Source organism: Macaca nemestrina, chromosome 19 (genome assembly GCF_043159975.1).
Source record: "Macaca nemestrina isolate mMacNem1 chromosome 19, mMacNem.hap1, whole genome shotgun sequence".
Taxonomy (NCBI): domain Eukaryota; kingdom Metazoa; phylum Chordata; class Mammalia; order Primates; family Cercopithecidae; genus Macaca; species Macaca nemestrina.
The window spans coordinates 65292663-65306958 of NC_092143.1; the positions used below are offsets into that span (position 1 = coordinate 65292663).

Consider the following 14296-nt stretch of genomic DNA (forward strand, 5'->3'; position numbering starts at 1 on the left):
CAACGATTAAAATCAGCTTTTCTGTGCAAGAGGAGGGTAAAAAGCAAGTTGGAGGCTGGAATGAGACTGTTTTTCCACCAAAAAAAAAAAAATCTGGAAAAAAATTTCCTATGTGTATATTTCTCTATACATATATGTAGAGCTTTATTTTTGAAGGAGATCAATTGTCTGCCCTGTGACCAGTTAATTTGATTTAAGTTTTATTTTGGAGATTGATTTAGACTAGAGGTAGAGGCATGAGCTAATTGTATCCTGATCCTTGCCTTGAGGGGTTTCAAAGCCCTGGAGCAACTCTTCTCTGTATTTTGTTCTGTCTACCTTAGCCAAGCTATTGCATTTCTCTCTGGTGTGGCGAGCCGAGCAGATCGCTGGGAGAGAAATCGGAAAAGGGGGGAGAGGAAAAGGAAAAGGGGACTTGGAGAGAGACTTTGTGCTTCAATGTTTCAGGTAAGATCTGACGGTTTGGGTTTGTTATTATTTGCTAAGGAGGGTATGGCTGGGACTTTGGGCGCAACTCGCTTTTACGCATGTGCCAGGCATGGGGCGAGAGCGCGGCACACTCGCACACACGCCGCCCGCCACGGCGGGCGACTCGGGATCCGCTCGGACCCGCGGCGGCCGCCTCCTCCGGGGCTGCCGCTCCCGGTTCTCGGCTTTCTTCCTCCGGTGGGAGCGGGCGCCAGCAGGGCGGAGCAGAGCGGGCAGGAGGAGCGGGTGCGGCAGGCCGGGGCCGCGGCTGGGGGCCGGGAGCCGGCGCGCCGGGGCCGGGTTTCCGGATCTCGGGGCCGGGTTCCGGATCTCGGAGAGGAGCCGCCTTGGCTCTGGGAGCCCGTGCCAGAGCCGCCCGCCCGCCGCTCCGCGCGCCAGCCTCCCCGGCGGCCGCTCCGCCGCGGCTCTCCCCCGCCCTCCCCGAGCCCCTCCCTCCTCCCCCGAGCCCCGCGCGTCCCTTTCTTCCCCGGCGCAGAGCTCCGCGCCCGCGAACCGGCCCCGCCGAGAGCGCCCAGCGCCGCGGGTTCCCGGCCGCCGCCGCGGGGGCGCCCCGAGCCCAGCGCACATCCCTGCGGGGCGCGCAGGGGGTGGCGGCGCTCGGGGCGGCGCTTCCGCCGGGGGTAGGGGACCCTCCGCCCCCTTCTCGCAGGCAGCCTCGGCGGCGCCCCCGGACGCCCCGTGAAAGACGCCATTGTGGCGGTCGAGCGGACTGCGGCCTGGGGCGGTTTTTTCTTCCCCCTTTTGCCCGGGCCGGGCCGCGCCGCTCCCCTTTGTGAGCCGCGGCTCGTGCCCGGCGCTCTTCGTCTCCGGCCGGGCTGATCCAGATTCGCCGCTTCCGCCCACCCGGGCGCCTTTAAAGCCCCCTCCCACTCCCTCCCATCTCCAGCCCCCCTCCCCCTTTTGGATGCAAACGTTTCATTTATTTTTAAAAAGCTCTCATTCCTCTTCCTCCCCACCTCCTCCCCGGATAAAGGGCACGGCACATGCTCCGGATTAGAAGTCTCCTTGGGAGGCGGGGAGGGGGTGGGGGCGGCGCTGGGACGCGGGGAGGATGCGAGCGCTGCAGGTAATGGCTGTGGCTTTGCTGCGCTCGCCTATTCCCCGCGCTGCCGGCAACGCCGAGTCCGAAGCCCGCATCCTTCCCTCCCCTCCTGGCGGCCTAGGTTCCCTTAAAGGGACAGAGTTTCCCGGCCGCCTGTGGCTCCGCCGTCTGAACCAGCGCTCGGGGCGCAGAGGTGGGCTGGAGGGATGCAGTTTGGCTCCTTTCTGACCTCTTTCCTCCTCCGCTCCCCTCAACTCCTGCCGCCCCTCCTACCCACTCCCGCCACCCCTCTTTACTGAAATGTGAAGTGTGCTTCCTCTCCTGCCCCCAAGAGGGACCTGGCTGGAAAACAGAGTCCGCGCCTCCTGGAGAAAGAACGGGGTGGGGGGCGCGTAATGGTGAATTCGCGTTAAAAGTGAGGTCGAGCCCCAAAACATCCAGGAAGAGGAAAGCAGACCTGTGGTGCAGGAATCCCTTACCTGCACGCGCGCTCCGCACAGCCTCCCCGCCACCGCAACTTGCGAACTGTCGTGGGTAGACAGTGTCTGCCTTTGTGCTTTCGAACACTTGCACTGTCGTGGAAATGATTTTCTGGTGTCAGAACGTTTTCAGTGACTGCTTCGGGGTTCGGCTGGGCGGAAGCCAACTAAGTTAGCAAAGTTGCAAATGGGGCCGTTGGCTTTGTACGTGGAGAATGGCACGCGAGAACTGTCCAGGATCCCAGTGGCACTGGCTTCGTCGCTAAAAGGTGCACCGCAGTAGGCAGGAGTAATTTGGTACAAATGTATTACCTTTTAGATAATAGAACTGGCTGCTTTCAAGCAAATCCTCGACTATGCGTTGTGTGTGCGTGTGTCTGTGTGTGTATCCTGGGTGGTACTGGGAGACATAACAGTTTAACATATTCTTTAAGAAACGTTTGCCTTCTGTTTTCAATCAACTAAGCTGGCAGCTAGAGATACAAGTTTATTTGAGAATACCCTCTGGGTACCAAGCATGCTTGGATTGTTTTAGCAAATTAAAAATGAGCAAAATGCTTTTACCTTCTCAGCAGTAGACTCCTTAAGAGACCTCCTGTTTTGTGTGTATGTGTGCGTTTTTTAGAGAAACATTTTCTGTGTGTATCTCAAATGTGTTTTTAATGTGGAAAAGGAGAAAATAAAGGATTTTAAAAGGCTGAGGCTGATTCTGTAGAATGATTCATTAAACCTGATTCTACATCAAGGAATTCACCTACATATATGGGAATCTGTGGCAACTAATAGCCTACTTGGTGAATTTAAAATAGCAGTGGATCCATTTGTCTCCTGGATAATGGGCAGTGTGCCGATTTATTCCTCGTGTTTGTATTTGTGTGGCATTTGGCTTACTACGAGGGGCTGATGTTCAGGAAACTAACACACTGACGGCAACAGTTTGACTCAGGAGTCCTGCTGCTGCCTGAATGGAAAGAATTGTAAGCAGTTGTTATGATGACAGTAGGTTAAATGTTTACTAATTAGGTTGCAAAGGCGACCACGAAACTTTAAAACTTTGCATCACGGAGAAAACTTCATTGGGTTAGGCTTATATTTGTAAGAGAGTAACTAATTAGGCAAAAATGTCACATATTAGCTGGGAAGAAATTTTGAAATGAATTGAGTGTGAAAGATATTTGGCAAAAATCTCCCACCACAGTATGCAAAACGACTGCAGTGATTTTGCTGTATTAATTATGCCTGAAGCACAATATATAAAGTTCTCCAGCACACACTAGAGGTCTCTCTTCTAGCTGTAAGGTTTTTGTGTTTGTAATTCTTTGCCAGGGCTTGCATAGTAGGGGTGCACAGTAACAGCTTGGTTCATATTTACTTAAGTAATGGTGATTTACTGACCATTCAGCTTACTCTGATGTGAGATATTTATTTTGGGCGGAGCCTTCAGTAATCATTGTACAAATTATACCACTTAAGGACTAGGAAAGTAACTTCACTAAGACTTCAACTAGATGATGATGAAAGCATATTATTCGATTTGCGTTGAATAATGCGTTATGGACCTTTTGGCATCAAATTATTTATCCAAAGCAATTTGTTTTTAAATGTAAGAGTAATTAGTGACAGATGTATTTTATCAGAGAACTTTCTTAAACCTCCATTTAGCTCTACGTTTAGCAATAACAATTGCTTGCACAAATGCTTTCTTGTCTTAATGTTTCTGAATCAGAATGATAGTTTTCTACTTCTGATGTGATGTTTTTAGCTAAGATCTTTTCCCATTTGCATTGCATTTGAGTCATTCAAATGATGTTTGTGAACTATCAGTTCACCAACGTTTTTATTTAGTTGTTTATTAAACTGCATTTCTGAACCTTCTTTTGGACTGCAGTTTATGATTTCCCAAGCAAACAGAGCATTTATTTGCTCCATCTTTAGGATGAACTATCTTGGGAATAAAAATGAAATTTTTGGATGCAAGCGTGTATGCTTATTTTAATAGCTTACTCATGCAGAAGTGAGACACAACTCGCTCTGGCTTTTCATTCATAAAAACGTGGTAGATATAAATAATGTTTTGCTTGTTAATGAGTTTGGTTTGAGATAACTGAAGAAACAAAACAGAGAGATTATCCTTTAAGAATAATAAGCCTGTGTTCATTAGGTCCGTTCATTCATTCATTGAACAAATATTTGTGCCTGCTGTATAAGAACTACTGTGTTAAATGCTGGAGACACAATAGTGAGAAAAAGCATTCAGAGCCTCCAATCTCCTGGAGCTTATAGTCCAGACAGAGAGGCAGACATTCATCGAATAACTGAACAACTGACAGAGATGAGTGCTTTGAAGGAAAAGGAATATGCGTTCTGGTAGCATTAACTTAAAGAGCGCCAAAACGGCCTGGACCAGGGTCAGAAGTGCCACACACTGAGATCTGAAGGATGAAGGGGCCTAGGCAAGAGAGAGAGAACAGAGACTAAGTCCAAGGGAGAGAGAAGAAGGAACAGCATTTTACCAAGCCAGGAGAAGCTTAGCAAAGGGGGAGGAACTCAAGGTTTAACTGGCTGGAGTAAGACACGGAGGAAGCAGTGATGCAGACTGCAGGGATGGGCACCTGGTCTTCACCCTACAAGTAAGTGATGGGGAGGATTGGGAGAGGAGCAGCAGTGACCAATCAGATTGGTGTTTGGAAAGAATGACTCTGCTGGCACTCTGGGAAGTGGTTAGAGGGACCCAGGTGGATGAAGCATAGCTCTTGGAAGGCTATTACAGTCATCCAGGCAAGAGAAGACGTAGCTGGGTTTAGGGTAGGGGAACCACTGTTGGAAGGGTTTGAGATCTATGTAGAGGGGACAATTTATAGAACCTAATAAAGGTTTGGCCATAGGTGAACAAGAAGAGAGAAGTGTCAAGTGGACACCTAGGTTTCGGGCATGTTAATTGAATAGACAAGGGAATTCTGAAGCCTGGGTGGATTTTGTATCTTTCACTTCGTTTGTAATAGCCAGATTAAGTAGCAGTGAGAAGCCTCATTCATATCCGGTGTAACGGCATTCACAAAGGAAACCAAAGCATCTAGTCATTCTTTAATCCCTCCATTTGTTCAGCAATTGGGTCTGGAGTGCCTACAGTGTATCAGGCACGCAATGGCCTGCTCTTTTCATCCTGTTATCCAAAATGCCTTTTCCTTTATGAAGTGTACCATGTGGTTCCATTTATCCAAGTCTGACTAAGTTGGAATTCATCATTAAAGTAGGCCTATGTTGAGCCTTCTGAAACAAACCTGTGCCTTATAGTACAAATTAATTGTGTTAAAATATTATAAATGTGTCAAATGATTATAAAATGAATGGTTGGATGCTTTTTAAAAGTCCGTTTACATACAAATAACTGACACAATTATGCAAATCACTCGACTGAAAACACTTTGAATATCACTCTCTCCATAGGGGTTTGATGTACAAATGCAATTCCATAAGCTACTTTTCTTGGTGGTTCTCATGTGGATGGCCCTCAGGGCAAACTCCAGTTGGAAAAACAACCGTATTTTGACCTATTCCTTATTTCTCTATAAATGGGAACGATGCCATCTCTCTAACCTGCATTATAGGATTGTTAAGAGGAAAAATAAGAGTATGTCCAACTGAAGTGTGTATACGTAGTATCAATCAACCCCAAAGGGCACTTTCTTTGGAGGAGCCGCCGCAAGTCTGGCCCCTGCTGTCTCGGTCCCTCGGTCCACATCAGTCCCACCTTATCCTGGCTGCCTCTGAAACCCCAGGCACTGGTAACATCCGCGGCTAAGATTTAGGGAACAAGTAGCAGAGGCCATCTGGAATACCTACCTCCCTGAGCCCTGCAAACAAGACTGAGGCAAGTAGTATTCCGCACTCATCTTATTCTGCACCCACCCTAGGTAATATGCCAGAAACCTCGGTGTCCACTTGACACTTCTCTCTTCTTGTTCACCTACGGCTAACCCTTTGCTAGGTTCTGTACACTTTACCTTCTTCTTCTTTTTTTTTTTCTTTCTTTCTTTTTTTTTTTTTTTTTTTTTTTGAGACTGAGTTTTGCTCTGTCACCCAGGCTGGAGTGCAGTGGCTCGATCTCGGCTCACTGCAACCTCTGCAGTGATTCTTCTGTCTCAGACTCCCAAGTAGCTGGGACTACAGGTGCCTGCCACTATGCCTGGCTAATTTTTCTATTCTTAGTAGAGGTGGGGTTTCACCATGCTGGCCAAGCTGGTCTCAAACTCCTGACCTCAAGTGATCCACCCACCTCGGCCTCCCAAAGTGCTGGGATTACAGGTGTGAGCCACCTCACCTAGCCAACTTTCCCTTCTAAATAGATCTGACTCTTCCATCAGTGTTCCCCCTACCCTAACCCCAGTTGTATCTCCTCTTGCCTGGAGGATTAGAAAGGTTATGTGCCTTGCCTGAAGTCAAACACTAGGCTAGTGGCAGAGCAGGGATTCTAACTCAGCTGGCTGACTACAAAATCCCGTCATTAGCCCCCGTTAGCCATTCTGCTTTCTCATCTACACCCATAGTCCTATCTGTCCAGGACATACTATTTAAGCCCTTTTCAAGGGCACTTGGCAGAGGGCTTGCTTGTTCTGCCACCAGCTTCCATTCCTCCTGTTCTCTCTTCGTCCTCAGCTCTGTATCTCTCTACCACACCAGCACCCTACTGTTATGCCAGGAGAGAAGGAAAAAAAAAAAAAAAAACCAGCGTGAGATTGTTGTGATCAGAACATGTGAATTGGTCTCTGTCTCTTGCTGAGCAAAGTACTCTGTCATGCTAACCAAAATAGGGATTTGTTTTCTATCCAATGGGAACTGACAATTCAGCCCTTGCTGCCGACACCAATGCTGCTATTAAGAAGAAGAGTTATGAACTGAAGAGAATGTTAACGAGATAGATTTCAAAGGCTGGCTAGAGGAAGGGATATTCTTCCTGATAAATCTTTCCAGAGCATCTACTGCTATCATCACTTACTTGTTTTTGTAGCTCTTTCACTTTGCTGGAAATTTGTAGCTAATGGAACAGAAAATGTGTATAAAACAAAAGACTCAGACTTTCTATGTGAGGGGGAGAAAAAGCTACCACATTGGTCCAATGGTACTGATCCTTCTCTATCCTACCCATCCACTCCCACCACCCCATATGCAAATCCCACCCCATCTCTGGAGTCTGTGCTGTATTTTCTTGGTAATTACTGAATCTCTCTAAGCTTCAGTTTTCTGAACTACAAATGAGATAATAATATGAGATCATTGCAAAGGAGATAATAATAGTCTTAGAGTTGTTCAGAGAATAAAATGAGATGTAACGGGATGGATATGCCTAGCACAAAATAAGCACTCAGAAAATACCCATATATTATTAAGAGTAGGGACTGTGTTTATTCACCTTTGCTTTCTCAGTTCCTTAATACAGGGCCTGGCACACGGGATAAGTGCTCAATAAATAACTGTTGAATACATGAACACATAATTTCAGAGAACACAAGAATAAAGCCAAATGTTGATTTCATTTCCCTGTAAGTACTTTTTGCCATTGACAAGAGGACCCAAGTTCTGCCAGACGCCCTCACCTGCTGGTTATGGGCTTTTTCTTTTTTCTTTTCTTTTTTTTTTTTTTTTCTGAGACGGAGTCTCGCTCTGTCGCCCAGGCTGGAGTGCAGTGGCGCAATCTCAGCTCACTGCAAACTCCACTTCGGTTATGGGCTTTTTCTAACCAATTAGATCAATCATTTGGGAACAGATCAAATTTGATCTGGGGAAGCACTGATGCTAGGTAGGATGTTGCCTCAAAGATGGTCCTGTTTTGCCTTTTGATTACTCACGTGGAGGTCCTCCTGTGCACATTTGTCATGGGATTTCCGAAATCTGCGGACACTTATGCTATGAAATGATGCAAATACACCGCTAGGTTCTGAACCCCCACAATGGGAATCACTGAATTTGCGTTTTAACACTGCAAAGAAACACGGGACCCGGTCTGATACCCATTCCATCCAGCAGATGGCAGTGACACACATTGGCAAGTAAACTTGGAATCGCCTCTGGTCTTGCTGTTAGTTTCTCACCATTGCCTGTCTCTCCTGGAAAAGCCAAGCCCAGCCAGCTTTAAAAAGCTGCCTTTTCCCAGCACTTTGGGAGGCCGAGGCGGGCGGATCACGAGGTCAGGAGATCGACACCATCCTGGCCAACATGGTGAAACCCCGTCTCTACTAAAATACAAAAAAATTAGCCGGGCGTGGTGGCGGGCGCCTGTAGTCCCAGCTACTCGGGAGGCTGGGGCAGGAGAATTGCTTGAACCCGGGAGGCGGAGGTTGCAGTGAGCTGAGAGCTCGCTACTGCACTCCAGCCTGGGCGACAGAGCAAGCCTCTGTCTCAGAAACAAAACAAAACAAAACACAAAACCAAAAAAACAAAACGGCCTTTGCTCCTTCACCCAAACAACCGAGGCTCAACGGGGACAGCTGGAAGGATCAACACCTCCGAGCCGCCTGTTTCTTCCTGGGCTGTGGGGCAGGAGGAGAAAGAAAGCAGACCTTGTTATCTGGTGCAATCCACTTACTGCCAGTTTCCCAGAGATATGAACCATAAGAGGCCTGCTTTCCTATTTATTTAATCAAATCAACAGAAGAAAGTGCTGTCCACCTCCAGCGTCTACCATGCTCTGGATTGAGAGCACTTGATGCCAGAAGTGATCAGGAATACTAGTAAAGATAATAACCTAGTCTTAGGTAGTCACGTGCCGCCAGGGAATGGAACAGTGTCCTGTGCTGCTGAAGACCCGTGTGAATCCCTCTCCTGTGGGGTCGTGAAATGACTTGGTCTTCTGGTTGCTTAGAAATAGAGACCCACTGTTAATTATGTGACCCCAAAGCTTTGGTTTCATTATTGACACAATGTAGGTGAGGAAAACCACCTTAGAGGGTTGTTGTAAGAACTGAATATGTAATACCAATACAGTGCTTTAAGTGCCAGGCTGTTTTTCAAGGGCTTTGCAAGATATTACTTGTGGAATCCTCATCCATCACCTAAGGGGGTGATATTATTGGCACCCCCATGTTTTAGATGAGGAGATGGAAGTGCAGAGAGATAAAGTAACTTCCCCCGGGTCACATATGATGAGTGGTCGAGCCAGGAGTTGAACTGTGCATTCGAGCTTCCAGTCTTTGCTCTTAGTCTCTACGTGGGGCTGCCTGTTACTAATACTGATTAGTAATTACTAATACTAATAATTATTAAGCACGTTCCGTATACTAGGAATGTTACATATTTTAACTCCTCTTTCATTTTCACGTTCACTTTCCTCATCTTAACAAATGAGGAAAAAATATTTACTCTGTGCCCACTCAGTAGGAAACACAATAAAGTAATTCCAAAGAGGTGTAAATACTTCTGCTCCAATTTACACTTGGATACAGGTAAACTAATGACAAGACTGTCATTTATTTAAGTGCTGTAGGATGGGTCCCTCTGTAACTCCCCCTGTAACTGACTTAGCAGTAAGAGAAATCTGCAGTGAGGGTATATGGGGCTTATGCTCCCATTGCACACGACAAGGTATGTAAACATTTTTAAAATTGTCTTGCTCTTTAAAATTTTCATCAGGGGCCCTTGGGTATTTACAGCCTCACAGCCATTTCCGGAAATGGTGAATGGCCTGCTGAGATTCGGTTTGGCCCCACTCCCATTTATAGCACTGCTTTCTCCTGCTAAGAGTCACCATCATCATTTGATGAAGAGGTAAGATCTAGGTGACTTAAAGCCTGGCCCAGTGGCTCATGCCTGTAATCCCATCAGTTTGGGAGGCCGAGGTGGGTGAATCACTTGAGGTTAGGAGTTTGAGACCAGCCTGGCCAACATGGTGAAACCCCGTCTCTACTAAAAATATAAAAAAATTATACAGGTATGGTGGTGCACGACTTGAACCTGGGAGGCAGAGGTTGCAGTGAGCCAAGATTATGCCACTGCACTCCAGCCTGTGCGACAGAGCAATAAGACTGTCTCAAAAAAAAAAAAAAAAAAAAGATCTAGGTGATTTGTTAAATGGCCATCACCTATGAGGGCCAGCTCCTTTGCCCGTGAGTTCCAGGAACTCACAATGGTCAAAGAAATTCACCTGCAGTATGAACCACCTTGGTTTCTCCCTTATCAGAAATGCCATTCCAAGTCTGGGATGGAAGGCAGGTTTTTAGGATCTGGAGTCTAATGACTTTGGACCCTACTTTGTGCAGTCTGCACAAATGAGGTTTGGGTAGAAGAGACAACTCTCAAAGTGAGACCAAAATTTCAGAATTCAGCCTTTTTTTTTTTTGAGATGGGTCTCACTCTGTCTCCCAGGCTGGTGTGCAGCGGCATGATCTCGGCTCACTGCAACCTTCACTGCCCGGGTTCAAGTGATTCTCCTGCCTCAGCCTCCTGAGTAGCTGGGATTATAGGCACCTGCTAATTTTTGTATTTTTAGTAGACGGTGGGGGAGGGTTTCACTATCTTGGCCAGGCTGGTCTTGAACTCCTGACCTCATGATCCACCCGCTGCAGCCTCCCAAAGCGCTGGGATTACAGGCATGAGCCACCGCACCTAGCTGAATTCAACCATTTTTAGTGGCTGAGAATATTGTATTTCAAAGATCCAAAGTATCTGAAAAGTGAGTCATTCAAAGGTTGCGTAAGTCACACTAGTTCTATAAGAAGCGCAGGTGGTTTTCTATAGGAAAGACAGATCTTGATCTAGACCTGCTCCAGTCTAGCTCATCCCCACTTAGTAGAAATAGCCACAGGAGTTCAAGCCCAGTGGAGTCACAGACACCTGACCGATCATGTATATTGCTGCAAGGTGAGCCAGGGTTGAGTGAGTGAAAGACAATGGAAATTCTGCACACTTCCACCTTAAGAAATCAGGGGCATTTCTTATATTTTTTTTCTTCCCATTAAACCTTTGTGTTCATGCAAATCTTTGCACATGCTATTCTTTCACTTCTGATGTCTTTATGTCTAAATGCATTAGAAACAGAATGTTTCTAGCTGAAGTTCAAATCATTTAAAAAGCTCAAAATTTTAGCTATGCATAATTGTTCAAGGGGTCTTCTTTCTTTTTCCCTCTTAAAAAAATTCTGAGTCAAAATGCATTTTAGATTTTAGGCTGAGATTCAAATTTTACTTTTGAAAACATGCACCCAGATTCCTTTTAGAGTCACACTTTTTTTTTTTTCATTGTACAGTTGAAGTGTTCATATAGCTGAGTTATTTTTGACAGCTATTCTGCAAACTATAAATGTCTGGTAAGAATGTCTCCAAATTATTCTGCTAAGGAGCATGACAGATACATTTTTAACACCTGAAAATTATATCTTCTGATACGTTTGGTTATTCAAGAACTGATGATATAGCTTACATACGATCTGTCTTCTCTCTTTGCTTTTTACTGTTGTCTATTTTTGGCCTCATAATTACTTTTTTGGTGCCTCTGTCAAAGGATGGAGAAAAAGAAAAGAAGGGAAATACATTTCAAATCCGTTTCTCTTTCTTTCTCCCTCCTGCTCCTCCTAACAACTTGACAAAGTATATTGGAAAGGAGTCAGCTCTTGATCCATGCTAACAGAGGGACATAACAACATGAAAAATCCAAAGGAATAGTCAATCCAATATCATTTTGTTAATATATTGATGTGATGTATTAATTAGGCTAGTATTGAATATAGCAATCTTAATTTGCATATTACTATTGGACTCACATTTTTCTTCTTCATATCAACTTCTGCAGTCTTACTATATGACTTCAGCATTAATATGAAAGATTTATCCAACCCCTTACCAAAGAGTCATTTCCAAATATGAATATGAACCAGCCTTCCCAAAGTATTTTCTAGCTCAGTCATTCTTAAAGTTTAGTATACAACAGAATTGTCTGCAGAGCTTGTTAAAACACAGATTCCTGGCTCCACTCACAGAGTTTTCCATTAGATAGGTCTAGGGTGAGGCCTGAGAACGTGCATTTCTAGCAGGTTCCCAATGGATGCTAATGCCACTGTCCAAGGGACCGCACTTTGAGAACCTCTGTTTTAGGGGTATAGTAGACCCTAGAGATGCTCCTGGAGGGAAATAAAAAAGGATTCACACAGCTGGGCATGGCAGCTCATGCCTGTAAAACCAGCTCTTTGGGAGGCCAAGGTGGGAGGATTGCTTAAAGTCAGGAGTTTGAGACCATCCTGGGCACCATATCAAGACCTCATGTCTACAGTAATAATAACAAGGCATGGTGGTGCATGCTTGTAATCCCAGCTGCTCTGGAGGCTGAGGGAGGAGGATTGCTTGAGCTCAAGAGGTTGAGGCTGCAGTGAGTTATGATTGTAGCTCTGCACTCCAGCCTAGGTGACAGAGCGAGACCCTGCCTCAAAGAGAAACAAAAAAGGATTTGTGTGCCTGTAATCCTAGCTACTCAGGAGGCTGAGCCAGGATGATCACTTGAGCCTGGAACTTTGAGGCTGCTGTGAGCTATGATCACACCACTGCACTTTATATTTTTTAAGATGGGGTCTCACTCCAGGCATCAGTGAGACCCTATCTCTAAAAAATAAAAAAAGGATTCATCAGTTAAATAAGTCTGGGAAACATAATACACTCTTTTGAAGCCTTTTTAAGTATTTTGAAGATTTATAGAAGTTGGCAATATGTGGAATCCATTTTCTAACTTGCATTTTCTAAAGTTATTTGACCACAGAGCCCTTTATTCTGTCAGTACAATTTAAGTCTCAGAATTACTATTCTTGGAACACACACGTTAGGGAAGGCTGTCCTATTTTGCAGTGCCTTGATGGGCTAAACTTCAGTACCTCTCACTTCTGCTTCATGTGGGCAACCCACTGTCATGGACACAGGTTGGCCGTTTGCATCACTTGGCATCTCTGCAGCTCAGCAATCTCCCACTCCCTGCATTCTGTTGACCAGGGTGTATTATTCTCCAAGTGTTCCCACTAAGCCTGCTTTTCGACCTCAGGGCAGTCTGCAGTCCCTTCTCTGCTTCCTTTCTCTCTCTCTCTCTCTCTCTCTCTTTTAGACAGAGTCTCACTCTGTTGTCAGGCTGGAGTGCAATTGTGCAATGTCAGCTCACTGCAACCTCCACCTCCCAGGTTCAAGCGATTCTCCTGCCTCAGCCTCCACAGTAGCTGGGATTACAAATGTCCACCACCACACCCAGCTAGTTTTTGTATTTTTAGTAGAGACAGGGTTTTACCATTTGACCAGGCTGGTCTTAAACTTCAGACCTCAGGTCATCTGCCTGGCTTGGCCTCCCAAAATGCCAGGATTAAGGTGTGACCCACCACACCCATGCCCCCTGCTTCCTCTTTACTCATCCCCACTGCCTGTCTTCCTTGTTACCTCTCCCTCCTTACTCAGCCTGGGTTCAGTGGACACTTCTTTCCACAGTGTCCTCACTGCCACCCTTAATTCTTTCATCACCTTGACCTCTCTGTCTTTTCTGTCTTGCCAACAGTCGGTCTTGGATAACCTTCCTTTTTCCTCACTTTTGATCCCGGGGCCCTGAGTGGCACTGGTGGATTGTCACATAATTCTTCCTGCTGCCATTACAACGTCCATCAGTTCATCCAGTATTTACGTGGCTTTTTCTATGTTAGGCACTACTTTTTTTTTTTTTTTTTTTTTTTGAGACGGAGTCTCGCTCTGTCACCCAGGCTGGAGTGCAGTGGCCTGATCTCAGCTCACTGCAAGCTCCGCCTCCCGGGTTCACGCCATTCTCCTGCCTCAGCCTCCCGAGTAGCTGGGACTACAGGTGTCCGCCACCTCGCCCGGCTAGTTTTTTGTAGTTTTAGTAGAGACGGGGTTTCACTGTGTTCACTAGGATGGTCTCGATCTCCTGACCTTGTGATCCACCCGTCTCGGCCTCCCAAAGTGCTGGGATTACAGGCTTGAGCCACCGCGCCCGGCCTACGCACTACTTTAAGCCTTAGAAATACAAGGCAAAAAATCCAAGGTCTCACAGAGTACTTTCTCGGGAGAACGGAGATGAGAACCAAATCAGATAGGACTAAGTGCTATGCAAAAAAATTAAAGCAGGTGAGACCTCCATAAAGAGGTGATGTGTAAGCTGATCTCTGGGTGGCAGTCATGTGAGCTCACCTTAGCAGGCCCCTTGATATTGCCTGGCAGTACCCAGCTAACTTCTTATTTCATTCCCCCTGGAGGCTGTTCTTGATCTCTTTACTCTTCCCAAATTCCAAGCTCATTCCCACTTATCAGATAATTTTGCC

At 46.1% G+C, this 14296-nt stretch overlaps 1 protein-coding gene across 1 annotated transcript in view; it reads left to right on the plus strand.

The window, feature by feature from the left end:
* The first annotated feature begins 332 nt into the window (after positions 1-332).
* The window catches only part of LOC105465377 (potassium channel tetramerization domain containing 1), a 202524-nt gene continuing 188560 nt past the window's right edge, over positions 333-14296 (plus strand). The window contains exon 1 of the mRNA XM_011713810.3: positions 333-447. Coding sequence (XP_011712112.1) covers positions 439-447 — 9 coding nt within the window. The 5' untranslated portion in view covers positions 333-438. The remainder of the gene's footprint in view (positions 448-14296) is intronic.